This window comes from Rana temporaria, chromosome 12 (assembly GCF_905171775.1).
Source record: "Rana temporaria chromosome 12, aRanTem1.1, whole genome shotgun sequence".
Taxonomy (NCBI): Eukaryota; Metazoa; Chordata; class Amphibia; order Anura; family Ranidae; genus Rana; species Rana temporaria.
In genome coordinates, this window is record NC_053500.1 from 138,212,668 (window position 1) to 138,225,167 (window position 12,500).

The 12,500-nt window shown below is 49.0% G+C and overlaps 1 protein-coding gene across 5 annotated transcripts in view; it reads left to right on the top strand.

The window, feature by feature from the left end:
- The first annotated feature begins 6,410 nt into the window (after nucleotides 1-6,410).
- The window catches only part of AATK (apoptosis associated tyrosine kinase), a 64,653-nt gene continuing 58,563 nt past the window's right edge, over nucleotides 6,411-12,500 (top strand). For all 5 annotated transcript variants that reach the window (XR_005744497.1, XR_005744498.1, XR_005744499.1 and 2 more), the window contains exon 1: nucleotides 6,411-6,618. Coding sequence is in view for 1 of the 5 variants with exons in the window: in XM_040330943.1 (XP_040186877.1) it covers nucleotides 6,547-6,618 (72 nt within the window). In the remaining 4 variants the exon portion in view is untranslated. The remainder of the gene's footprint in view (nucleotides 6,619-12,500) is intronic.

The following is a 12,500-nucleotide window of genomic DNA, read 5'->3' on the forward strand; positions in this document are numbered from 1 at the left end:
CCATGTCATCCTCATCACCCCCCCAGTCATCCTCATAACCCCCCCAGTCATCCTCAACACCCCCCCCCCCCCATGTCATCCTCATCACCCCCCGTCATCCTCCTCACCCCCTTCATCCTCAACACCCCCCCCCCCCGTCATCCTCATCACCCCTTTCATCCTCCTCATCACCCCCCAGTCATCCTCATCACCCCCCCAGTCATCCTCATCACCCCCCCAGTCATCCTCATCACCCCCCCAGTCATCCTCATCACCCCCCCCAGTCATCCTCATCACCCCCCCAGTCATCCTCATCACCCCCCCAGTCATCCTCATCACCCCCCCAGTCATCCTCATCACCCCCCCTGTCATTCTCATCACCCCCCCTGTCATTCTCATCACCCCCCCTGTCATCCTCATCACCCCCCCTGTCATTCTCATCACCCCCCCAGTCATCCTCATCACCCCCCCTGTCATCCTCCTCACCCCCCAGTCATCCTCCTCACCCCCCAGTCATTCTCATCACCCCCCCCAGTCATCCTCATCACCCCCCCAGTCATCCTCATCACCCCCCCTGTCATTCTCATCACCCCCCAGTCATCCTCGTCACCCCCCAGTCATTCTCATCACCCCCCAGTCATCCTCACCCCCCCCCCCAGTCATTCTCATCACCCCCATCATTCCCATCTCCCCTCATCACCCCCATCATCCCCATGACCCCTAGCATCCTCATCATTCTCATCATTCCCATCATCCTCATCATTCCCATCATCCTCATCATCCTCATCTCCCCCATCACCTTTATCCCCATCACCCTCATCATTCCCATTTCCCCTCATCACCCGCATCATCCTCTTGACCCCTATCATCCCCATGACCCCTAGCATCCTCATCATCCCAATCTCCCCCATCACCCTTACATACCGGTAGTTACATAGTTAGTCATCATCATTGATCTCCTCTGGGAAATGCTGGTTGCCTGGTTGTCTCTGGAGTGGAGTGTTTTGAGTCACAGACAAGGAAGAAGCATGCAGCAAGTGAAATACGTCATTGCCTTCCCTTCCCAGTCATTGGAGACTTGTCATCAACATTTTCCCAAGAAGAGGTCCAGAAGGGGCGTGGCCTGTAATGATGGAACCTTCTGGGGTTCCCGGGGTTTGGGGGGGGGGGGGAATTGTGGCGGGCGAGTGGCGTTGTGCAGATATCTGTGTCCTCCTAAGAAGAATTCCGATTGGTCTCCACTCACCTCTCTGCTCTCTTTACAGATGGCCCCCTGCTGAGTGAGCTGTCCTGGCCGTCCTCGCTGGCCGTGGTGGCCGTATCCTTCTCCGGACTCATCACCATCATCTTCCTCATGCTGGCCTGTCTGTGCTGCAAGAAGGGCGACATCGGATTCAAGGTGAGCCCCAAAATACGCCAGAGAAGGGCCCCGGAAATACAATTGTACATAGTACAGGAGATGGTCAGAGACTGCAGACACGATACAGGAGATGGTCAGAGACTGCAAACATAGTACAGGAGATGGTCAGAGACTGCAAACATAGTACAGGAGATGGTCAGAGACTGCAGACACGATACAGGAGATGGTCAGAGACTGCAAACATAGTACAGGAGATGGTCAGAGACTGCAAACATAGTACAGGAGATGGTCAGAGACTGCAAACATAGTACAGGAGATGGTCAGAGACTGCAGACACGATACAGGAGATGGTCAGAGACTGCAAACATAGTACAGGAGATGGTCAGAGACTGCAAACATAGTACAGGAGATGATCAGAGACTGCAGATATAGTACAGGAGATGGTCAGAGACTGCAAACATAGTACAGGAGATGGTCAGAGACTGCAAACATAGTACAGGAGATGGTCAGAGACTGCAAACATAGTGTAGGAGATGGTCAGAGACTGCAAACATAGTACAGGAGATGGTCAGAGACTGCAGGCACACTACAGGAGATGGTCAGAGACTGCAAACATAGTACAGGAGATAGTCAGAGACTGCAAACACACTACAGGAGATGGTCCGAGACTGCAGACATAGTACAAGAGATGGTCAGAGACTGCAAACATAGTACAGGAGATGGTCAGAGACTGCAAACATAGTACAGGAGATGGTCAGAGACTGCAAACATAGTACAGGAGATGGTCAGAGACTGCAGACATAGTACAGGAGATGGTCAGAGACTGCAAACATAGTACAGGAGATGGTCAGAGACTGCAGACACAATACAGGAGATGGTCAGAGACTGCAAACATAGTACAGGAGATGGTCAGAGACTGCAAACACCATACATGAGATGGTCAGAGACTGCAGACACAATACAGGAGATGGTCAGAGACTGCAAACATAGTACAGGAGATGGTCAGAGACTGCAGACATAGTACAGGAGATGGTCAGAGACTGCAGACGTAGTACAGGAGATGGTCAGAGACTGCAGACACGATACAGGAGATGGTCAGAGACTGCAGACATAGTACAGGAGATGGTCAGAGACTGCAGACATACTACAGGAGATGGTCAGAGACTGCAGACATACTACAGGAGATGGTCAGAGACTGCAGACATAGTACAGGAGATGGTCAGAGACTGCAAACATAGTACAGGAGATGGTCAGAGACTGCAAACATAGTACAGGAGATGGTCAGAGACTGCAAACATAGTACAGGAGATGGTCAGAGACTGCAGACACGATACAGGAGATGGTCAGAGACTGCAAACATAGTACAGGAGATGGTCAGAGACTGCAAACATAGTACAGGAGATGGTCAGAGACTGCAGACACGATACAGGAGATGGTCAGAGACTGCAAACATAGTACAGGAGATGGTCAGAGACTGCAAACATAGTACAGGAGATGGTCAGAGACTGCAAACATAGTACAGGAGATGGTCAGAGACTGCAGACACGATACAGGAGATGGTCAGAGACTGCAAACATAGTACAGGAGATGGTCAGAGACTGCAAACATAGTACAGGAGATGGTCAGAGACTGCAGACATAGTACAGGAGATGGTCAGAGACTGCAAACATAGTACAGGAGATGGTCAGAGACTGCAGACACAATACAGGAGATGGTCAGAGACTGCAAACATAGTACAGGAGATGGTCAGAGACTGCAAACACAATACAGGAGATGGTCAGAGACTGCAGACACAATACAGGAGATGGTCAGAGACTGCAAACATAGTACAGGAGATGGTCAGAGACTGCAGACATAGTACAGGAGATGGTCAGAGACTGCAGACGTAGTACAGGAGATGGTCAGAGACTGCAGACACGATACAGGAGATGGTCAGAGACTGCAGACATAGTACAGGAGATGGTCAGAGACTGCAGACATACTACAGGAGATGGTCAGAGACTGCAGACATACTACAGGAGATGGTCAGAGACTGCAGACATAGTACAGGAGATGGTCAGAGACTGCAGACATAGTACAGGAGATGGTCAGAGACTGCAGACATAGTACAGGAGATGGTCAGAGACTGCAGACACACTACAGGAGATGGTCAGAGACTGCAAACATAGTACAGGAGATGGTCAGAGACTGCAAACATAGTACAGGAGATGGTCAGAGACTGCAAACATAGTACAGGAGATGGTCAGAGACTGCAGACACGGTACAGGAGATGGTCAGAGACTGCAGACATAGTACAGGAGATGGTCAGAGACTGCAGGCACACTACAGGAGATGGTCAGAGACTGCAGGCACACTACAGGAGATGGTCAGAGACTGCAGACATAGTGCAGGAGATGGTCAGAGACTGCAGACACAATACGGGAGATGGTCAGAGACTGCAAACACAATACGGGAGATGGTCCTAGTTATAGGAAATGCAGGCTGCTGTCTACAGGGGGCGGTACAATATGTGTCACATGCAGGTGCTGGGCAAAGTTGGCCTCCCGGGATTGAAGGTCAGAGACGGGATGAAGGTTGTTCTCATTGGTAGAACAGATTATTTATTTATTTTTATGTGTTCAGTGTGTTGATCCTGTTTGATTTATGTTGTGTTTTTGGGGACATTTCTTATTGTTGATGTAAAAAAACTGACCATAAACGATACAATCTGATTGTAAAGATTTCCATTAGATCTCCCGTCTGCTTTCTAGTACAAAGCCGGCCTGATTGGATACAAATCGAATAACTTGTTTTTGTTTAGGTTTGGTAAATGGAAAAGCGATTGTACAATCAGCTAGAAGTCGTGTCCATACACTGTACATTTTCCTGCCTCCATTATTATATCATATCTTATTATTCACATGACTTTTGTAAGTTGAACTTTTTGTTATTTATTTTTTTCATATGAAATTAACATTTCATCCAACCATCTTTCCTCATTTGTGTTTTTTATTTGTTTTTTGTTTTGTATTTTTTATAGCCAGAGATTTTTTTTTATTATTATTATTTCTGTCCAAGGACAGTTCCTCTTCTGTTTCCTCCATAAATATCTCAGTTTATAGAAGCTCCACCCCCAACGTGATTAAGGGTATAGGTAGGGCATGGTGGGTGGAGCCATATATGATTTTGATACTTAAATAGCAAGGTTGTCCTAGCAAAACATCCGCACTCTCCACCAATCATTGTGGCTTCCAGCACAGGGATGGTGGGAACCCCTCATAATGGGCACAGCGGGTGTACAGACCCAGGAACTCAGCACAGGGATGGTGAGAACCCCTCATAATGGGCACAGCGGGTGTACAGACCCAGGAACTCAGCACAGGGATGGTGGGAACTCATAATGGGCACAGCGGGTGTACAGACCCGGGAACTCAGCACAGGGATGGTGAGAACCCCTCATAATGGGCACAGCGGGTGTACAGACCCAGGAACTCAGCACAGGGATGGTGGGAACTCATAATGGGCACAGCGGGTGTACAGACCCGGGAACTCAGCACAGGGATGGTGAGAACCCCTCATAATGGGCACAGCGGGTGTACAGACCCGGGAACTCAGCACAGGGATGGTGGGAACCCCTCATAATGGGGCACAGCAGGTGTACAGACCCGGGAACTCAGCACAGGGATGGTGGGAACTCATAATGGGCACAGCGGGTGTACAGACCCGGGAACTCAGCACAGGGATGGTGAGAACCCCTCATAATGGGCACAGCGGGTGTACAGACCCAGGAACTCAGCACAGGGATGGTGGGAACTCATAATGGGCACAGCGGGTGTACAGACCCGGGAACTCAGCACAGGGATGGTGAGAACCCCTCATAATGGGCACAGCGGGTGTACAGACCCGGGAACTCAGCACAGGGATGGTGGGAACCCCTCATAATGGGGCACAGCAGGTGTACAGACCTGGGAACTCAGCACAGGGATGGTGGAACCCCTCATAATGGGCACAACGGGTGTACAGACCTGGGAACTCAGCACAGGGATGGTGAGAACCCCTCATAATGGGCACAGCAGGTGTACAGACCCAGAAACTCAGCACAGGGATGGTGGGAACCCGTCATAATGGGCACAGCGGGTGTACAGACCTGGGAACTCGGCACAGGGATGGTGGGAACCCCCTCATAATGGGCACAGCGGGTGTACGGACCTGGGAACTCAGCACAGGGATTGAAGGAATTCCTCATAATGGGCACAGCAGGTGTACAGACCCAGGAACTCAGCACAGGGATGGTGGGAACCCCTCATGGGCACAGCGGGTGTACAGACCTGGGAACTCGGCACAGGGATGGTGGGAACCCCTCATAATGGGCATGGCAGGTGTACAGACCCGGGAACTCAGCACAGGGATGGTGGGGACCCCTCATAATGGGCATGGCAGGTGTACAGACCCGGGAACTCAGTACAGGGATGGTGGGAACCCCTCATAATGGGCACAGCGGGTGTACAGACCTGGGAACTCAGCACAGGGATGGTAAGAACCCCTCATAATGGGCACAGCGGGTGTACAGACCTGGGAACTCAGCACAGGGATGGTGGGAACCCCTCATAATGGGCACAGCAGGTGTACAGACCCGGGAACTCAGCACAGGGATGATGGGAACCTTTCATAATGGGCACAGCGGGTGTACAGACCCGGGAACTCAGCACAGGGATGGTGGGAACCCCTCACAATGGGCATGGCAGGTGTACAGACCTGGGAAGGGATAATATAAAGGGGATGGGATGGGAGTGCAGGGACATTATGAGGGGTAAGGGATGATATAAAGGGGGAGGGGAGTCCGGCGAGATCATCATGTTCCCTGTTCATGTCCGTGCTCCTGTAGGCAGCATTAACCTCCTGCATCCCAGTAAGCCAACAGTGCCAGTGCATTGAATGGGCAGAGAATGGTGGCATTGTAAGAGCGCGTGTTGTTGGGGGGGGGGGTGTTGTACGCAGAGTGGGCAGTAAATGGAATGTCACCACTATGTAAGAAAAAAAAAAAAGTCAAAAAGACCCGCCTCCCCCTTTCCAGCACAGTCCCTGGATTCTGATTCGGAGGGCAGCTGAGCGTTGTTAATGTGCCAGGCAGAGACGGGGAAGCCTGGCAGAGCAGCGCAAGATGAATCGCAGGGACGTGTAATGGCAGCGCCAGTCGCCTCCTGGGTCCCGGTCACCCCACTCAGGACATGCTGACCCTTTCCTACTTAATCGCCGGTGCAGCTTTTGGGATTAAAGGCTTTTCGTGGCTACATGGAGAGGTAGGCATGAGATCGATCGATCGCTGCGTGCCACAATGTTGTGTGTGCTGCCCAGCCTGCGGCCATTATCCTTCTGGGCACCGTATCTCTGCAGGGTAGGCGCCTTCATCTGTGTCAGCAATAACCCTCCTCCAAAAAAAAATTAACCCTTTTAAGTAAAGGGTGCCACTAAGGTACCCATTGGCACTACGTACCTGTATGTTGCCTGGGATTCCCATATGATTGTACCTTTCGTCTTCATGTGTGTGGCGTCCTCCGACAATTGCACAGAGATTTGAGCATTGGGGCCATGGGAATGTTTTTTGTTTTCTTTTTGAAGTGTTGCGTGCAATGTTGGCTTTAAATAGTTACTGTCAATCTTTCTTGCCATTGGCTGAGCAGAAAAGAGGGTTACGGAGAATAGTTTGAGGCCATTGGAGATACAGCAAAGCCATCACATGACTCCATTATGTTTTTATTGCCCCTCTGGCCAATTCTGCAATGTATCTAGCGAGATCCAAATTTTTCATGCGTCATCTTTTATGGTTGGGTATGTGTGTTGTGTTTGATTTTTATTTATTTTTTGCAGTGTTGGGCAATTTCGGTGGCATGTGTATGAAATAATCTTTTGAGAGGTCTTCTCTCTTCAGTCGGTGGATCCTTTGATCTGTCTCTGGAGTATTCATCCATGCTTTGTGACCTAATTTGCCCCTTGTATGCATTTCCCCTTCTCCTACATGGAGCCCCTTTTGTGGGTATCCATCTGAAGGGTTACTAGTTCTCTATTGGTTGAAGACCATTCTTGGAGTGCAACTTCGTATCTGATTTTACATGTTTTTGGGCTATTTTTTGAGAGGACATTTGGTCATATAGGTGGCTTCAGGACTTGCATTGGAAACTACGTCTGGAAATCCTCAACACAATTGACAGTTTGACTTCTGGGGGGCCCAGTTTTTGTGGGTATCCAACCAATAGAGAACTAGTAACCCTTAAGATGGATACCCACAAAAACTTGGCCCCCCAGAAGTCAAATTGTCAACTGTGTTGAGGATTTCCAGAAGTACGGTAGTTTCCAATGCAAGTCCTGAAGCCACCCAGATGACCAAATGTCCTCTCAAAAAATAGCCCAAGACCCAAAAACATGTAGATAAGATACTTGGTTGAACTCCAAGAATGGTCTTCAATCAATAGAGTAACCCTATTAGCCTAGTAACCAATAGTAACCCTTGAGATGAAGACCAATTTTAGAGAGCAACTAAGTATCTGATTACATGTTTTTGGGCAATTTGTTGAGGGGACATTTGGTCATCTGGGTGGCTTCAGGACTTGCATTGGAAACTACTTCTGGAAATCCTTAACACAGTTGACAGCTTGACTTCTAGTGGGCCCAGTGTTTGTGAGTATCTAATCAATAGAGAACTAGTAACCCTTGAGATGGATACCCACAAAAACTGGGCCCCCCAGAAGTCAAGCTGAATTCTGGAAATCCTTAACACAGTTGACAGCTTGACTTCTGGAGGGCCCAGTTTTTGTGGGTATCCATCTCAAGGCTTACTAGTTCTCTATTTATTAGATACTCACAAACACAGGGCCCACCAGAAGTCAAGCTGTCAACTGTGTTAAGGATTTCCAGAATTCGTTTTCAATGCAAGTCCTGAAGCCACCCAGATGACCAAATGTCCTCTCAAAAAATAGCCCAAGTCCCAAAAACATGTAAATCAGATACTTAGTTGAACTCCAAGAATGGTCTTCATAAGAGAACTAGTAACCCTTGAGATGAAGACTATTCTTGGAGTGCAACTAAGTATCCAAATTCATGGTTTTGGGCAATTTGTTGAGGGGACATTTGGTCATTTGGGTGGCTTCAGGACTTCCATTGGAAACTACTTCTGGAAATCCTCAACACAGTTGACAGTTTGACTTTTGGGGGCCCATTTGTTGTGGGTATCCATTTTAAGGGTTACTAGTTCTCTATTGGTTGAAGACCATTCTCTGAGTCCAACTAAGTATCTGATTACATGGTTTTGGGTCTTGGGCTATTTTTTGAGAGGACATTTGGCCATCTGGGTGGCTTCAGGACTTGCATTGGAAACTACTTCTGGAAATCCTCAACCCAGTTGACAGTTTGACTTCTGGGGGGCCCAGTGCTGTGTGGTGGTGGTGGGTCATGTTTAGTAATTGCCTATCCATGCACAAGACCATTCAAGAATACTCTTATACAGCTGAGGGATCATTTAGTATGATGGAATATCAGGCTGGCCGTTTAACATGTAGTTAAAAGCAAAGGTGGTGGTAGGTGCTGTGAGATGATTGTGCCATGTAAGTAATGTCTAGACTAGCACTGGTTCCCAACCTTAGTCCTTAAGTACCCCCAACAGGTCATGTTTTTAGGATTTCCTTCACCTTGCACTGGTGCTTTGTATCCATATCAATGGTTTGGTACATATGACAGCTATTTTTTATCTAAGGGAAATTCCCAAACTATGGTTTTCCGGAGCTACATGATTATACCATGTAGGTATTGCCTTGAGCAGTGGTCCCCAACCTCAGTCCTCAAATACCCCCAACAGGTCATGTTTTTAGGATTTCCTTCACCTTGCACTGGTGCTTTGTATCCATAACTATGGTTTGGTACATATGACAGCTATTTTTTATCTAAGGGAAATTCCCATACTATGGTTTTCCGGAGCTACATGATTATACCATGTAGGTATTGCCTTGAGCAGTGGTCCCCAACCTCAGTCCTCAAATACCCCCAACAGGTCATGTTTTTAGGATTTCCTTCACCTTGCACTGGTGCTTTGAATCAATATCAATGGTTTGGTACCTATGACGGCAATTTTTTATCTAAGGAAAATTTCCAAACTATCACCTACTGGGGGGTACTTGTTTATACCATGTAGGTATTGCCTTGAGCAATGGTCTCCAACCTCTGTACTCAAATACCCCCAACAGGTCATGCTTTTAGGATTTCCTTCACCTTGCATAGGTGCTTTGAATAAATAATAATGGTTTGGTACTTGTGAAAGTTTTTTTTATTGGTTGAACTAGATAGACTTTGTCTTTTTTCAACCTAACTATGTAATTATATGTACTTGATTGTACTATGTAAGAATTACTTAGAGCAGCAATTCCCAACCCAAGGTACCGCCCAACAGGTTATGTTTTCAGGATTTGTGTCACCTTGCCAAGGTTCTGTATCATTGTCAATGGCTTGGAGGCATTTTGTCTGATATTTAAGGACTGAGCCTGTGGAAACCCTGCCCTAGGAACCAGCAACAAGGCCGTCCAAGTATTGGTGGAGCTCATGTTCACCAGTAGAGACTTGCTGAGAGTTTGGGAGATTTTGTTTGAATGATAACGGATCCCACCACCCGTCTTTCACTGTTCATGTGTCACATTGTAAGGCCATTCCCCCTGCCAGCAAAGTTCTGAGGGCCAAATCTCCTATCTGAACCACCATCAGTCCTGCTTGGTGAGAAGTGTGTCTCCTCTCACCATCTATGGGGTTTTTTCAGACCAGGTTTTCCGGTGTACAGAAATTGACTGGGAGTGTTGGGGTTACTGCTAGGGATACGGAGAGGTTTGGTTTTGGGGGGGTTACATGGAGGGTCAGTGTTACAGGTATAGTAGTGTTAGGGTTACAGCAAGGGGGAGGGTTAGTATTAGGGTTCCAGGGTGGTATGATATTAGGGTTACAGGGTGGGTTAGTGTTACAGAATAGGTACTTTTAGGGTTACAGGAGGCTTGTTGTAGGGATACTGGGAGGATTAGTGTTAGGATTATATGGTGAATCAGTGTTACAGAATAGGTCAGTGTTAGGGTTAGGATTTTACTGGAGGTTTAGTTATAGGGCTATATGGAAGATTAGTGATAGGGGTACAAGGTGGTTTAATATGAGGATTACAGGAAGGGTTGGTGTGAGGGATAAAGGGAAGCTTAGTGTTGGGGTTATGGGGGGGAGGGGGTGGCAGGGGTCACTTTTTAGGATTACAGAACAGGCCAGTGTTGGGGTTATAGGGTGAGGGAGGGTTAGTGTTATAGGAAGAGGGAGGGTTAGTGTTAGGGTAATAGGGAGAGGGGAAGGTTAGTATTGGGGTTGCAGGGTGGTATAGTATTAGGGTTGCAGGGTGGTATTATATTAGGATTCCAGGGAGGGGCAGGGCTGGACTGGGACAAAAATTTGGCCCTGGACTTCATCCAGACTGGCCCACTTTGACAGGTCTCTCCCATGGCGGCCGGACAACTTCCGCACCAACCCCCCCCGGCCACCCAAGCCCCCTTTCCCCCTTCACTAGCCACTAGCTGTTCTATTTTATTAGAGTACAACGGCTGATACTGGTACTTTTATAGGCGGTACCAATGGGGAAGCTAGACATTATATCACCCGGGGAAAATAATCAGTTCGGTGCCCCCCCCCTTATGGGACAAGATTAGGCAGAAGTGAGAAACTCTCAGGCCAGAGCTATTAAGTCAGCTGTCTGTCCCCTTCCCCATGCTCCTCTGTCGTCCCCCCTGCTCCTCTGGTCCTCCCCCTGCTTCTCTGTTCCCCCCAGGTGAGCGCTGTGGGGAGGAAGAGGAGATGAGCGCTGCAGGAAGGGAGAGACAGAGGAGCGGAGGGGGGCGGCAGTCTGCTGTCACTGAAGCCGGCCCACTGAGCCATCGGCCCACCGGGAAACTCCCTGTAGTCCCAATGGCCAGTCCATCCCTGGGGAGGGGTTAGGGTTAGTGATAGGGGTACAAGGTGGTTTAATATGAGGGTTACAGGAAGGGTCGGTGTGAAGGATAAAGGAAGGTGTTGGGGTTACGGGGGGGGGGGGGCAGGGATCACTGTTAGGATTACAGTATAGGTTAGTGTTCGGGTTATATGGAGGGGAGGGTCAATGTTAGGGTTATAGGGAGGGTATTGGGGTTATAGGGAGGGGGAAGGGTTAATATTAGGGTTAGAGGGTGGTTTAGTATGGGTCAGTGTAAGGATAAAGGGAGGCTTAGTGTTGAGGTTATGTGGGGGGGGCTCTGTTGGGATCTGGGGGGCATTGTGAAGGATAAAGGGAGGTGTTGTGGTTACGGGGGGGGGGGGCTGTTGTGAAGGTTAGAGGAAGGGTCAGTGTTGGGGTTAAAGTGTGAGTTTGGGGGATCATCGTACATCTCGCTGCTCCCACATGTGAGTTCTCCTTGCATTGCTTATCTCCGGTGGCAGAAATGTGCTCTGATTGGCTACCCTGGGGCACTGATTTTTTTGCACGCCACATTTTGCCCTATTTATCAAGCATCTCTAGGCTGCGCATGCTGAGATCTGCGTGTCTTCCCGCGTCGGTGCACAGATCATCTTTGGGGGGGGGGGGGGGGTCTGACCTGATGCTTGTTGTGGAAATAGCGGATGAGGTAATCGCTCTGTGCGCAGTACCTGTCTGTGGTTATATAATCGGGCGGAATGCTGCAGTTCAGACTGCCGGAGGTTAAACCCCGGACAAAATTATATAATGGCGTAGCCGCATTGAGCTCTGCCGAGCTTTTGCGTGCAGCGAGTGGCCAACGGCCGCCAAGGGAATTGGACGCATTTGAAATATGTTGATATTTTATTTTCACCCTTTGCTCCAGCAGAGGCTTGCTGATGAGTTGTTGGCACAACCAAGGGTGATCTGTATTGGGCACCATCATGGTGATCTGTATTGGGCACCCTCAGGGTGATCTGTATTGGGCACCCTCGGGGTGATCTGTATTGGGCACCCTCGGGGTGATCTGTATTGGGCACCCTCGGGGTGATCTGTATTGGGCACCCTCGGGGTGATCTGTATTGGGCACCCCCATGGTGATCTGTATTGGGCACCCCCATGGTGATCTGTATTTGGCACCCCCATGGTGATGTGTATTTGGCACCCCCATGGTGATCTGTATTTGGC